Genomic DNA, 15099 nt, shown 5'->3' on the forward strand with positions numbered 1-15099 from the left:
CTGTGAGACTTTTCCTAATAATGTCCGATGGTATACCCATGAAATCTCACCAATATGACTGCCCAGGCAGTCCGAAAACATGCATACAAGTGACATTCTACACTGAGTAGGTTATATTTATGTATTTATGCATGCATGCATGTATGCATACATACATACGTACATACAAACAAACAATGAATGGAAAAAGAGACCCTGGATTTAAAAAAGAGCAAGGAGAGGTATTTGGGGGTGTTTGGAATAGGAAAAAAAATGGGAAACGATTTAATTATATTATAATCACAAAGTAAAAGAAATTATAACAAAGTAAAATAATGCATTCTCAGTTCACATATCAAACAACCATCAAATAGGTTAGGGTTAATGTTACTTTGAAAGAGAAACCAGAGTGAACAATCAATAAATAAAAGCTATTTAAATATGCTGACAGAGCCAGGTGGTGGCGCAAGCCTTTAATCTCCTCACTCAAGAGGCAGAGGCAGAAGGATCTCTTTGAGTTTAAAGCCAGCCTGGTCTACAGAGAGAGTCCCAGGACAACCAAGGCTACACAGAAAAACCCTGTCTCAAAAAAAAAAAAAAAAAAGGAAGGAAGGAAGGAAGGAAGGAAGGAAGGAAGGAAGGAAGGAAGGAAGGAAGGAAGGAAGGAAGGAAGGAAGGAAGGAAACAAAAGAAAAAAGAAGAGGAAGAGGTAGAAGAAGCCAAAAACATCTAAAAAACGATAAAGGCAGCACACCGGTGATAGCAACTCATGAACTGTGTGCTCAAAATGCTTATTCTCAAACACAAATTTACCTGCAACCATTTTAGTGTATGTTTTAAAATATTCCTATGCACACTTACCCTGAGATACTGAAACACTGACAGTCTGGGATCCGTTCTTCTCTGTGTTTGACGGTGGCTTTGCTACAGGCATCCCGAGGCCTCCAATGTAAGGATTATAATTATAGGTACCATAATCAGCTCCCCAGTAGTCATACCAGGTACTGCTTATAGGCTTTTAAAAACAGAAAAGTTAGTATTTTTAAAAGTTATACAACATTTAAAAAGTTTATAACATTTGAACCAGAGTAACCCTACAAAATAAACATTCCCCAACTTTAAAATATCTCAAAGATGTTAGAATTTTATTAATTTACAAATTGCTTTGGTAATAACCTATTCATTATTTGGACAAAACACAAAAATAACTTAGAGGATCAGAACCTGAAAGGTAACAGGCGTCATTAATAAAATAATGTATCCCAAGAGCAGTAACTGTATTACAGCTGCACCTCCATTAAAAATTGAGGGAGAATAACACAGAAATAACGATAGCAAGAATCTTATCTTGGATAAGACTCCAAGTGGCTGCCGAGAAAGCTGGTAATCCATCACTAACATTTGCTGGCTTCTGGAGATTATTATTACCATAGTTGGTCATGAATATATCAGTTTAAAATGAAAAAATAAGATGTACTGTACATGAAATTGTCAGTTTATTCTTACTTCAATTTTAAAAAATTCGTTTACTTAGAGTGAAACAACTTGAAAAAATTAGTTCTCTCCTCCATAGGAATGTTGGGATCAAAACACCCTTGTCATTAACTTTGTAATTTTTTTAACATGTATTTATTATATTTTAAAATTAATGTATTATAAAAAAATGTTTCTTACGTGTATTGGGGCATATGTCTGTGTACTTACTATATATATGCCTGGTGCCTGCAGAGCCCAGAAGGGCCCCTAGAACTGGAGTTACAGATGGTTGTGAATCACCAAGTGAGTACTAAAATTCAAGCCCAGGACCTCTGTAAGAGTGGCCAATGCTCTTAACTGCTGAGTCAATTCTTCAGGCACACACACATACAAATATGTAAAATAGTTTTTAATATAAGTACATTCTGCTATAATTTTCTTCTTAGAACTGTATCTAGCAGGGCACATTTTCATTATCATTTGTCTCTGTGATTTTTTTTAATTTCCTCTATGATTTCTTAGATGACCCACTATTTATTCAAAAATGTGGTTAAGCTCCAAATACTTTTGTGATTTCTATAGTTTCTCTTATTATTGCCATCTAGTTTTATAGCATTATGCTCTGATAAAACACAAGTAATTACGCCAAGTTTTTTTGTGCTGCATTTGTTGAAACTTCACTTAGATCCTGTGATATGATCATTTGATAGAAAGTTGTGTGTTCTACTAAAACAAACTGTGAACTGCCTACCTATTGGATACATTATTCTGTACACAGATCTCTTAAGTCCAGCTCATAAGCAATCTATCTTAGCTCACAAGTTTCTTTACTTGTTTTTAGGTAGGAAAATCTAAGTTGCTTTTCTCTTTCATGTAATTACTAGAAAAAACATGTAAGATGAAATTATTATAATACAAAATACCTTAAAAACTTTGGCTGCAAGAGGATCCTTTTCTAAATCAATATCTAAAGGATCAATGTCAACTTCCATTAGATCTTGAAGTAACTCAAGGTCAATTTCCTTATCTTTTTCCATAGACGAGAGAGGCGGTGTACCTTCAAATAAGTAAAAAGGATTTCACTGGTAGAGTGTATTACATGAAAGTTAAATGAAATACTGATTTATGGTATAGAACTAAACACTTCATTTGCATAAAACATACACATACACGCATCAAATAGCTAAATATTTATATTTAAGTATTACTCAAGATGCAAATTTATCACTTTACAACACTAAAGAAACATCAATGCAGTATCTGATTCCCCAGTGAGACAACAGAATTTACTCTAGTAATAGTAGCATAAATAAAAATAAAAATAATCATTGGCTTATCTAAAATGGATTAACATTTTTTGTTACACCTATGAGATAATCCTTTTTACAGTAGTTCAACTATTATTACAAGTAATAGCACTGAGCACACAGGCTAAAGTAAAAAGGATTAAGTTGTTTGACTATCCACCTATCTACTATATATTAGAAATTACCTTGCTCTCAGCTATCCTCATTTTTAAAGTTTCTCTACCTTGTAAGAATTACTTTTCCATAATTCTTTTTCATTAACTTTATCTTCATAGAATGCCAGCAAACATGAGCCTTTTCTATATATGTACACAAAGATCAATGTACCTTTTCTCTACCCTTACTAGATTAAAAAAGAGAAGTAGAGGTGTATGGTAATTAAGCAAACTATAACATGATAAGCTAAAAGAGTGTACTGATGGTAAAGGTCCTATTCTTTAGTAGGTATACAACAAGTCTCTTGGCAACAAACATGAATTGTATGCAAAGAAGTCTTTCCACATGAAGAGAGAATCAGCTAAAAGGATTGCTGTATGAAGGAACCTAGGACTCAAGTTGAAAGTGATAGCAGGATGTTAAACATACGTGTACAAAATGTATGTGTGTGTGTGATGGGACCCAAATAAGTGCTCCTAACTATTGAGCCAACTCCAGCCCCAAATCATTTCTTCCTAAATTGTTTTAGTCTGGGTATGGGTTCTTCCACAGCAACAGAAAAGAAACTAAGATAATAAATGAAAATACTTATAATGTCATAAAATGAAAGCAATATATAAATTTTACTAAATTAAAATGCTTAGATTGGGTGGTGGTAGCACACACCTTTAATCCCAGCACTCGGGAGGCAGAGGCAGGGGGATCTCTGTGAGTTTGAGGCCAGCCTGTGCTCCAAGAGCTAGTTCCAGGACAGGCTCCAAAGCTACAGAGAAACCCTGTCTTGAAAAACTAACTAAATAAATAAATACTTAAAATATTATGAAATGATGGCATGGTGTTACACGCCTTTAATCCCAGCACTCTGGAGACATAGGTATGCCTGTGTTCGAGGACATCCTGGTAGACAGAGCTAGCTCTAGGATAGGCAAGGCCATTCAAAGAAACCCTGTCTCCCGCCCAAAAAATAATAATTTTTCTAAAAGTCCTGTTTCTCAAAGTCCTAACAGAAAAACATAAAATGTAATTTCATATGTTATTAACTGGAACTGGATACCTATTTTCACTTAAAAGGCAGAAGGGCTATTTTGAATATAATTTTAAAATTTCACCTGCTATATCATGTGTCAAAGGTTCATCTATGGTTTCCAGCAATTGAACAGAAGACTGCTGAAGGGAGTCATCAGAGTCACCAGCTGTTGCACCTACATCTTCACTCACCGTGCCTTCTTCCATTGCTTCTGCAGCTACTGGAGCCAACAATTCTCCTGTATTGGAGGAGACAGACCTAACCACTTTAATAATTTATATGTTTTTATTAGCCTTCTGTAACAGTGAAGAAGCTAACAGAGCAGTTTCCTAAGGTCACAGAAGAACAGTAAGTAGCAAACATGGATGGAAATAATGAAACAGGGGCTTCCCTAACAATGTACTCTAATCACCTTCCAACTTATTAAAACCACTGCTGTACAACAGTAATTTAAATGGTTTCCACTGTAACATTTATATGTTCAGGAAACCTCTTACCATTTCCTTTACACAATGATAAGCTAATTCTGACACACCACAGGAAAAATTCATCCTGACCAACCTGCTAAAATATCCTGCAGCATACAGGTTAATGAATACTGAGCCCAAGCACCACCCCAAGAGATGTCTCCTCTATTGAAGTCAGTTCCAACCAGAAGCAATAGCAGTCTTTCCAGCTGTGGCTCATTCACAATTTCACACAGATGAATAGTTGGCCTTGTCGCATTTGCAATGCGTGCAAGAACCTGAAACACAACATAAAATCAAATGTTTACATACCAGTTAAATTAAAACAAAAACACTAACAAGACAGTTATCAAAGTGGATGATTTTTATCAACTTATTTAAAATGAAATAGAAACAAACATTGTGGATTAAACACTGTATTTGGCTGGGATTAAATTAGGCATGAGCCACAAAGACCAGATTTTATTACTGGTTTTAAATTTACATAAATACTCACAAATAAACAATGAATGAATTCATTGCAGGAAAGGAGTCATTGCATTCAAAGTCATTTAGTAATTTCTTTAATGTTTATTTATTTCCTCTATGAATTAATAGAAGATTAAAGATAGGCACAACCAAATTATCTACATTTCAAATCCTCAAGCTTTGGTTTTTTTTGGGGTTTTAGGCCAGGGTTTTTTTTGTGTAGCTTTGGCTATCCTAGAACTAGCTCTGTAGACAAAGTTGGCCTCAAACTCACAGAGATCTGCCTGCCGCTGCCTCCAAAGTGCTGGGATGCAAGACATAAAACACCATTGTCCAATCAAACCCTCAAGTTTTAACCAAATAAAAAACTGCATCTGATTTTCTCAGGAACTGGGTAAAAAGTATTTTTTAAAATCTTTCAAGGCACAATAAGATAACGAAAATAAACACAAAGCAAGGAAAGAAAGAGAGAGAGGGAGAGAGAGAGAGAGAGAGAGAGAGAGAGAGAGAGAGAGAGAGAGAGAGAGAGAAGAACGAACTACTCTTTTTCTTAGTATCCACCAAAAACTGTATCATAACTTACTTACCTTACAGACAAATAATAAGAGGTCTGCATGGCATGTGAAATCCATGGACAGGAGAAACAGCACAAGCTTTTGCACTACTGAGATACAGCGTTCATGGGCCAGAGTAAATGGAAGAGGTTCTATCTCAGGGCTTTCTTTTGTTGTTGTAACTTCAGTGTCTAAATTAGAACGAGACCACTCTGCTGTCCGGCGTAAGCGAATCAAATCCTTAAAATGCTACATAAAAAAATTTACATGATTCAGAGCAATATCTACTTACTGGAAACCTCTCAGTATATATGTCTGCAAGGTGGAAAATTTTTCTATTGCAAAAACCATATATGTGCCATGAATTTCAAAGAAAAATAATGGTGGAAAGTGTCTTGTCTAAAACAGCTGTCTCTTGTTGCCCAGCCTAAATCCTAAATGACCTTGAACCTCTGATCTTTCTGCCTTTACCTCCCAAACGCTGGGATTATAAACATGAACCATCATACCTGGTTAAAAATTAAGATTATTAAAAGCTATATATATATGACTGCCATAAATCATATCCTATTTAAAGTACATTAATATACAACAAAATAGATGAAATGTAGTATTTAAAAGAAGTACTACCAAAACATAGAAGGAATCATTTATAAAAAAAATGGATAAAAATAAAGAACTTCAAAACATTGATTCAAGTTATTTCAAAATATTCAAAAAAGTTTAAAAGTTGAAAATCACTATTACTTAAGTGCTATGTAAATATAATTAAGGAAAACAAGTTCCTTCCTTGTTTTCTCTATTTTGAGACAATGGTTTTGCTTCTATATTTTATATTCTGTATTAAAAATATAGGCAAGCACCATGATAAGAAAAAAGTTTCTTTAATTATATTTTAAAAAAATCACTGGAATTCTGATGTAAAAAAGACAGTTTTTGAGATGGATGCACCACTGGATATAAAGAAGCTTCGATTCCAAATCTAAATCTTCCAATAACATAACTGAAGAAAAAAAGAAATGCCAACAAGTAGTTTTCACATTACTTGTCATAAAAGGATATGGAGACGGTATGTATAATCCTTTTTATTATGCCACGAAACAGACTGAACCATCTATGTCAAAAGACAAACCAGTAAGACTGCACATTAATTACTCAATGTCCAACTAACTCTCAATCCACTCAGAAGGTCTGTACTAGGTAGTGAAGTCTACATTACATTCCCTACATTAAAGCTGAGTATTGCGACGTTTGGTAAGGACAAAAACAACATGTAATCATTATTATAAAAACAACATATAACAAATCATTATTACAGACGTGACTACATTATGAAGTATAACTCTTACCTTGGAGGTCGCCTGCTTTAGTTTTGCTTGCTCTACTAGCAGTTTATATGATGAGCCTTTGTTACTCTGTATTTTTTCTTTTTCCATCTGTTCCACCAAAGCCTTCTGTTTTGCCTTTAATAGGTTAAGTTGCTTAAAACATAAATCAACAACTTAATCTTAAAATATCAACATTAAGAACAAAATATGAATTATACTTCTTACAGAATTCACACTTCAAATAAATAACTAATCCCTGAATAACCTTGTAATAAAATTTAAATTATGTTTTTTAAAGAAACCATTATCTCTATAAATATCATTGAAAATTATTAAGCTCCTTACCCATGGGAGAAAGAAGGTAATTAGAAAACTTCTTTATAGAATCTGATTTTTTTTCAATGCTGAAAAATATTTATTTTAAATACACGGAGAAAATAATTTTATTGCTAAAGAACTCTTAGCTTCAATCTTATGGGGTTTTCACTGTGTAGTAATAAATATTTTAATATGTCTCAATATGTCTTCCTTACTATTTTTTAATAGCATCACTAAATATTCTTTATTGTGTGTGTACAAAAGTGTGTGCAGCATACACGTAGATGTCAGGGGACAATGTTGTAGAGTCAGTTCGCCCACCTTGAACTAAAGCCATCCTGCTTTCACACAAGTGTTTTCACATCTACGCCATTTCACCAGCCCTACAAAATTTTCTATGTAAATACTGATTCAACTACAGTTTTAAAAGATTACTGGAAATTTTAAAAAATTTTATTCATCATCCCTTAGTGAAGACATTTTGCAAAATTACAGCTTATCATATGCATTACATGATGAAATGTAATCACATTTTATACATTCTCCTGTATTCATGTTATCAACTTTATACAATTACTGTTCAGCTATCTATGACAGCCAATTCTGAATGAACACAAGATTCTATAACTACTGTCATCTGACCCATGGACCATCTCCCTTACCCCTAAACCCCACAGTTCCCACTCTGTAACAAGAACAAACAAAACAACGTGAGAAAACACTTTCTACTCATAAAGAGTTTATCTGTTGACCAGTTTCCCCATTTATCCATGCACATATGCAGAAAGTTATGTTGAATAAAAATATACTTACAAAGACATGAATAGGGTGTGTGTGTCTGTGTGTGTGTGTATGAGAGAGAGAATACCAAGAACTAAAAGAAAAAGTCAAGAACTCAGAAGAAAATACAACATACTGTATTAAGAAAAATCCATTGGAGTGTTATTTTCATAACTGAAGAGTCCTTAAGATAGCAATACAGATGCAATAAAATAATTAACTGAATAATTCTAAACTAATTCTATTCCATAGTTTCAGAAAACGATCCCAAAAGGCATACAACTAAATATATAATAATTATAACGAAAAAACAGAAATATAAATTTATTTTAAATTAATTATAATTCTTATAGAAATACATATTGTTTCCAAACTATTTGTGAATATGTTGGCAACTGCTACCCCATCATCATGAATACATAGAGTTTATTTTCCACAATGAACATTCCCTGGCAAACTACAGCACAACTATCACTGCCTTGGCTGTTGCACAGCTACAGCTATGAGCGACACAAGTAACACTGATTCTCTACATTCAACCATTTCTTGGTTTCGCGAACCAAACATTCACCTTCATAAAGAACAACTAAATGGTAGTATTTCGCAAAACAGTAACCATGTTTTACATGACAACTTCAAATGATAGCTAAATCTGTTAATGCAAGTGACATATACTTAACTACAAGTCTTAAATAGAAGATAGGCATGGTGGCATAGGTTTGTAAACCCAGCTACTTGAGAGATTGAGGTAGAAGGACTAACAAGTTTAAGTTCAGTCTCTATAACTTAGTGAGACCCTGCTTGCCTGGGAGAACAGTTGCCTAACGGGCAAATGCCAGATTCCAATATTTAGCACCAGCAGAGAAAAGGCTAAAAAATTAAACAAGTCTTCAGAAGAAATGGGCAAAGCAGAAGCATTCATATTGCTGAGTGTAAAGTATCAATTTAGCTCATAACTGAAGGGAAAAGAAGGAGGGGGGAAACACACACACAAAATTAAACAGATTATTGCCAAATACACCTGTTAAATACAGGATCAAAAGCTTTCCACATGCCAGATCTAGGTATTCCCAAATTAATTCTCAGTTCACCTAAGCCCAGCATTTTTTCAAGTTTTATTTTTATGTATATAAGTGCTTCATTACATATACATATGTGCATTACATGCATGCCTGGGGCAGTTATAAGTCATAAAAGGGTGTTGTATATTTAGTAACTGCAGTTATGGATGGATTTGAAGCACCGTGTGTGAGTGCCAATCAAACCAAGATCCTCTGCAAAAACAGCAAGTACTCTTCCGAACTGCTGATCCATGCATTAGTCCGGGCCGAGTTTTTTTTTTTTTTTTTTTTTTTTTAAGAAATAGGATTACAGGACTAGAAAGATGATTCAATGGGTTAAAAAAAAAACACATCCAGTTCTTCTGGAAGACCCAAGTTCAGTTCCTAGGACCCACAATAGCTGGCTAATGAACTCCACCTTCAGGGAATCAACTGCCTTTCAGGTCTCTATAGACACTTGTACTTACAAGAAACACATTCACATAAAACAGACACATATACACATAAATAAAAATAAAATAAAACTTTTTTTTAAAAAAGATTAATAAATTGGCTGGAGAAATAGCTCAGTGGTTAAGATCGCTTACTGCTCTTCCACAGGACTCAAGTTCAGTTCCCAGCAACAACAGTTCCAAGTGATCCAATGCCTTCTTGCCTCAAAGGCACATATACAGTATACACAAAAAAGAGTAATAGATACAATATGGTAAACTCTAGTAATCAAGGATATAGCTTATACTTTGAGAGAAGTAACTTTTTTATACGTTGAGAGAAGAGACATTTTCATTTTGGAAATCAATCAAAGCACCTAGAACATCTTGTGCTACTAAACCACACCAAGAAGGAAATTTTTTTTAAAAAAAATTTTTTAAATTTAAAAAAAATTATATTAACTTCCTGCTGACTCAAAAGAAGGTGACATTTCTATAAGCTCAATTCTTCAGATGAAAATAACATGGTAAATAATGTGTACATCTTGACTATGGAGGAATGATGTAGCTTGTTTGTTCTTAAAACTGGTTAAATGGGTTTCAGAATAAAGAATGCAATCATAGTTAGCAATAAAAAATATAAAAGTACCATGGCGGGAAAGATAGCTCAACAGTTTGCTGGTCTAGCATAGACAGGACCTGAGTTCAGCTCCCAGCACCCACATAGCAGTGCTGTGGAATAATCCTTTCGTACACTGTAATAATTTGTCACTCAAATTGGTTTAATAAAACGCTGACTGGCCAGTAGCCAGGCAGGAAGTATAGGCAGGTCAACCCCCAAACTAAGGATTATGGGAAGAAGAAGGACAGTCAGAGAGTTGTTAGCACACCCAGAGAAGCAAGATGAGAATGCCATATTGAGAAAAGGAACCATGTCATGTGGCTAAACATAGATAAGAACTATGGGCTAATTTAAGCATAAGAGTTAGCTACTAACAAGCCTAAGCTATCAACCAAGTATTTATAATTCATATTCAACCTCTGAGTCAATTATTTCGGACTGAACATTCGAGACAGGAAACATCCGTCTACATGGCAGCTCATAACCATATGGAATTCCAATTCCAAGAGATTTGATACTTCTTTTGGTCTCCTCAGTTACCAAACAAACACATTCAGGCAAAACACTCATACACATAAAAATAAGCAAAGTACTGAAATTCTTGTCACAGAATACAAATCTGAGAAAAAGAGATGAGACATAAAAAGAAGCACACTGCATACCTGATTGTCAATATTTTACTGAATCATTACATTCAATAAATTGCACAAAAGTAAAAGAAATAAAATATAACACTACCTATGAAAACACAGAACAAATTAATGACATGAAGAATGTGAACAGTCTGGGAACCCTAGTTACATGGGCATGTTATTCCAACTCTGAGGAAGTGATTATGAACTAACGTCAGAAAAATGTGTCCATTTATCCAAGCAAACACTAAAAATATGTACTTAAAAATTCTTTTAAAAAAGCACAACCAAAAATCCTGGATGAGAAAACAAGTGCAGGTAGACCCACAAACTTAAATTCAATATTATTTAATATTTAAAAATTAAAATCTAAAAGTTAGAGTGGCAGCTGACAACTTCAACTAAAGGTCAACTGGAAGCCACTAGGAATATTAGAAAAAAGTGTTACTGGGTCTGTATGGAAAAAATACAGGGTAAATGGCATCATGGAAAAACAGCCAGAGTAATGAAAAAAAGTGAAGAAACCCTATAAACAGGCAAACAAATCCCTTGAGGAGTAGTAATGAAGAACTTGAAAGTTTAAAGACTATCAAAACTTATAGGTAATTTTGGCAGTTCACAAATAAGGTCAGCAACAACCTGGGCAGCATGCCCCAAGCTTCTCTAAGGCCAGAGATCCCAGATGACAGTCTCAAAACAAAAACATTATTGACCATTACCTGCTTATGATGAACAAGCTGCTTTCTGATTTTTCGAGAATATAATCTATCAAGGCTACTGCCTCCCTTAGACGATCTACTTAAGCTCTGTGTGTGCAGATTATTGTTGATAAAACTCCACTGGTTACCTGGAAAGAAAAGCTTTTTTTAATAACTGTTAAAAATTACCTCAAAGTAACTTCTATACCAAGAAAACAAAAATATAACAATAAATCAACCAAGAAAAGCTTTTTAAAATAAGACAGCTCTCTGGAGGCTAAACAAACAACTGACAACAAAAATCTGTAATCAATTTCTTCTTGAACAGCCCACACACTTCCTGTCAAAATGCTTAAGATTCATTTTGACAGCACTCCAGAGGCAGAGGCTGGCATTTCTATGTGAACTCAAGGTTATCCTGATCTACAAAGCAGGTTCCAGGAGAGCCAGAGAAATTTTGTCTCTGTTTTGAAAAAAACAAACCGAAGACTGATTTTGAACAACACAATTCTGATGTGTTCTAAATAAGAAATAATGACAATAATAAAAAGGTTTGTCAGGCAGTGATGGCGCACGCCTTTAATCCCAGCACTTGGGAGGCAGAGGCAGGTGGATCACTGAGTTCGAGGACAGCCTGGTCTACAAGAGCTAGTTCCAGGACAGATTTCAAAGCTACAGAGAAACCCTGTTTTTTGTTTTTTTTTTTTAAAAAAAAAAAAAGTTTCGTACAAGCACTGAAAATAGTTAATCAAATTAATGACTGCCAAGATGGGTTTAATAGTTCAAAAGGCAGGCTGCATAACTTCATTTATTCTTGTGTTTTGGAACATGTCCACACTATTCTGCATTGCTCTTTCCTTCAATCTGGCCTAAAACCACACTTTCTTCACCTCTGATTTTTTTTGTTGTTGTATTTTGAGACAGAGTCTCACTATGTATATAGCTCTGAGACCCCCGTACTTCTGTCTCCCAGTATCTGGAACTAAAGGTATAGTCCATCACTCAGAGACCCTTTTTGATTTATTTATCCATAATTTTAAAATATTTTCCTATTTATTGCCACTCATTAATAAAGTCTTAGTTCAAATTTTTCAAACCCTGCAATGTCCTCTCACCATTACTTCTCTCTAATACTAAACAATAAAAATGAAAATTAAGACTTTACAATACAACTTACAGTAAGCAAATTTAAATTGTAGTTATATTTAACTTAATGCTATTGTTTACTCCTTTAACCTATAACTGAGGAAATGGACTGATTCATACACACATGAACATTTTTATATAAAACAATAAATTCCTTACATCTGAGAATTCTTTCACCTTCTCAGAGCTATTAATATGTTACAATGTACAGAACTTTTATAAATTCTATCTGCTGTATTTACACGAGGTTCAGATGCCTCAAATCTTTTATCAAAATCATTGTTAATTATAAAAGATGCAATAATTCGCTTGATCTTGGATGGTTGGTTTCCCTTATTTTGTAAACTGTTTTGTGCTCCAAACCTACTAAAAAATGAATGGTAACCTTAAGAATTTCCAAATATAAATATGAAAGACAATTGTAGCTAATTAAAAGAACTGAACTAAAACGTATGGCTGTTACGAAAAAAGGCATACTATATTAAATAAAACTTTAATGGGGGGCAATGGAAGGAAGATATGTAATTAAAATGCAATTTTGCCATACATTGGTGGTGCACACATTTAATCCCAGCACTCAGGAAGCAGGGAAAGACAGATCTCTGGGTGTTCGAGGTCAGTCTGGTCTACAAAGCAAGTTCTAAGACAGTCAAAGCTGCTACAAAGAGAAACCTAGTCTCAGGGTGAGGGTACTGGGGGGGGGGTCATGACCTCAAATATAAACAAAAACTTTAAAATTCCCACAAATTCCCTTGTCATAATTTCACATCTACTTAGGTTACTATATAGTAAAAAAGTACGTGTGGGGGTGAAATATATGGATGTATTAAATAGAATTCACATCCAGACAAAGGAGTTTGTCCACAAAATATAAATTCTATCTTTCACAGATTCCTAAAGAAAATTAACTCATATTTTACATAAATTACATACATCTCGTATCTCCAGGCCAAAAGCCAGATCAGGAACAAATGCGGAGTCACTGAAAATCCCCACCAACACATTATTATAAACTTCTGGTACCTGTCAGAAACCTCTCCCTGTCTTTACCATTCAAAGGTTTCTTTGCAGCTGCTGCTTCATCCTCAACAGTGGCCACATAATCCAGTAACCTGGACACAAGCATAACAACCCAACTGATCATGGGAATATCTAGGACTCCTACAAAGAAATGAGAGGAAGAGATTGAAGTAAATGTGAGTCCTAAGGAGAACTGAGAAAACATCTTAAAAATCAAGAACACACTAAACACCAAAATAATAAAATATACCTTAAACTAGACATTCATGGTCACAAACAGTAGAAAAATTAATTTAATAAGGGACAGGATACAAAACAAGGTATAGGATGCATGAGAAACTAAAATGTGTACCACACCTTATAATTCATAGTAAAAAATCTATATGGCAGTCAATCATTCTAAAAAGCTGTTCATTCTAAAAAGCCAACATCCCAAAAATAATAAAATGTGCTGCAATAACTAGTAAAGCAGTACATCAGAAATAATTTTTACAAACTAGTAACTGTAAATATTAGGATAGTCACTTGATATAATACCTTCTGTCCTTCTGTGCATGGTTAACTCTGGCTGAAGAGGTGACAATAAATTATCCAAGAGATTAAGTAAGCTTTCCAATACTCCACTGTTACTAAGTGATCGCTGACCAATGCAGGAAAGTAACATAAAGACCCTAAAAACAGGTACAAAGAAAAGAACCAGTCAGTATCAATTTAACTGGTTTTTTTTTTTAAATACACATGATAATTATAAAGTGTTGGGTTCTTAAAAGCTAATTTCAGAGTTAGTAGGAAAGATTTCTATCAAGATAAAAGATGTAAAGTGAGGTTCTTTTCTAGTTATTGGTTATATTTCCTAATCCTACATCTAAGAAATCAGACACTTATCAAAGAACAAACTCTACCAGAACTTCAAAAAACACATTTAATACAGAAGGCATAGCATAATCTCATAGAAAATTCATGCTCAGACTTATAAAATCCCATAGATTGATCCAGAAAATCTAAGAGGGTGAACAACCTGTAGCATATGTTTAATATGCACTATCGTTCACGTCCTTCATTTATTTTCAAAATCATGAGAAGACCTATTTCATATTTTCCCCATATTTACTATCCATGCAAAAAAATTTCACACTCTAATAATGTAGAAGTAAATACCATTTACAATAAACACCAATATCTGAAACCTACCTATCTTGCGGAAAGATGAGAAGCTGCTCTGAATTATACAGTTCCTGAAGAACGTTAGAAAGAAACTGGCCCCACCATCTCTCACCACCACACAGCTGAACAAGGAGAAGGCCAGTATGCAACCGTATCTTTGGAGTGCCACTGATGCACAAGTGTTTAAAGAGTTCTTCACAGGCCTGGGCGTGAAAGGTACTCTGCAAAACTGCAGGAACAGAATGCCCTGTTATAAGAAAGAAACAAATAAAACGACTTATCTAAATGTATGGTGTTTGTTCAACACCAGTACACCTATATACACAATTACCACAGCAACTAGTAGACAATAACATTCTATTTACTTTGTGACTATATACCCCATTTACATAAAATTTAGTTGTAAAATATTTAGCAGTAGATATTTAGAAGAGATAACACATACATTAATTGTGTTTATTGTTT

At 34.2% G+C, this 15099-nt stretch overlaps 1 protein-coding gene across 10 annotated transcripts in view; it reads right to left on the reverse strand.

Moving 5' to 3' along the window:
• Positions 1-15099, reverse strand: part of Birc6 (baculoviral IAP repeat containing 6) — a 195994-nt gene that overhangs the window by 88871 nt on the left and 92024 nt on the right. For 6 of the 10 annotated variants that reach the window (XR_009057854.1, XM_057783161.1, XM_057783226.1 and 3 more), the window contains 10 exons: positions 14662-14881; positions 14008-14141; positions 13474-13611; positions 11326-11453; positions 6784-6915; positions 5468-5683; positions 4507-4690; positions 4028-4183; positions 2379-2512; positions 841-994 (listed from right to left, as the gene is read on the reverse strand). Coding sequence is in view for 9 of the 10 variants with exons in the window: in XM_057783161.1 (XP_057639144.1) it covers positions 841-994; positions 2379-2512; positions 4028-4183; positions 4507-4690; positions 5468-5683; positions 6784-6915; positions 11326-11453; positions 13474-13611; positions 14008-14141; positions 14662-14881 (1596 nt within the window). In the remaining variant the exon portion in view is untranslated. The remainder of the gene's footprint in view (positions 1-840; positions 995-2378; positions 2513-4027; positions 4184-4506; positions 4691-5467; positions 5684-6783; positions 6916-11325; positions 11454-13473; positions 13612-14007; positions 14142-14661; positions 14882-15099) is intronic. The other 4 variants (XM_057783186.1, XM_057783209.1, XM_057783200.1 and 1 more) reach the window with 2 other exon arrangements.

The sequence above is a fragment of the Chionomys nivalis genome, chromosome 1, assembly GCF_950005125.1.
Source record: "Chionomys nivalis chromosome 1, mChiNiv1.1, whole genome shotgun sequence".
Classification (NCBI taxonomy): domain Eukaryota; kingdom Metazoa; phylum Chordata; class Mammalia; order Rodentia; family Cricetidae; genus Chionomys; species Chionomys nivalis.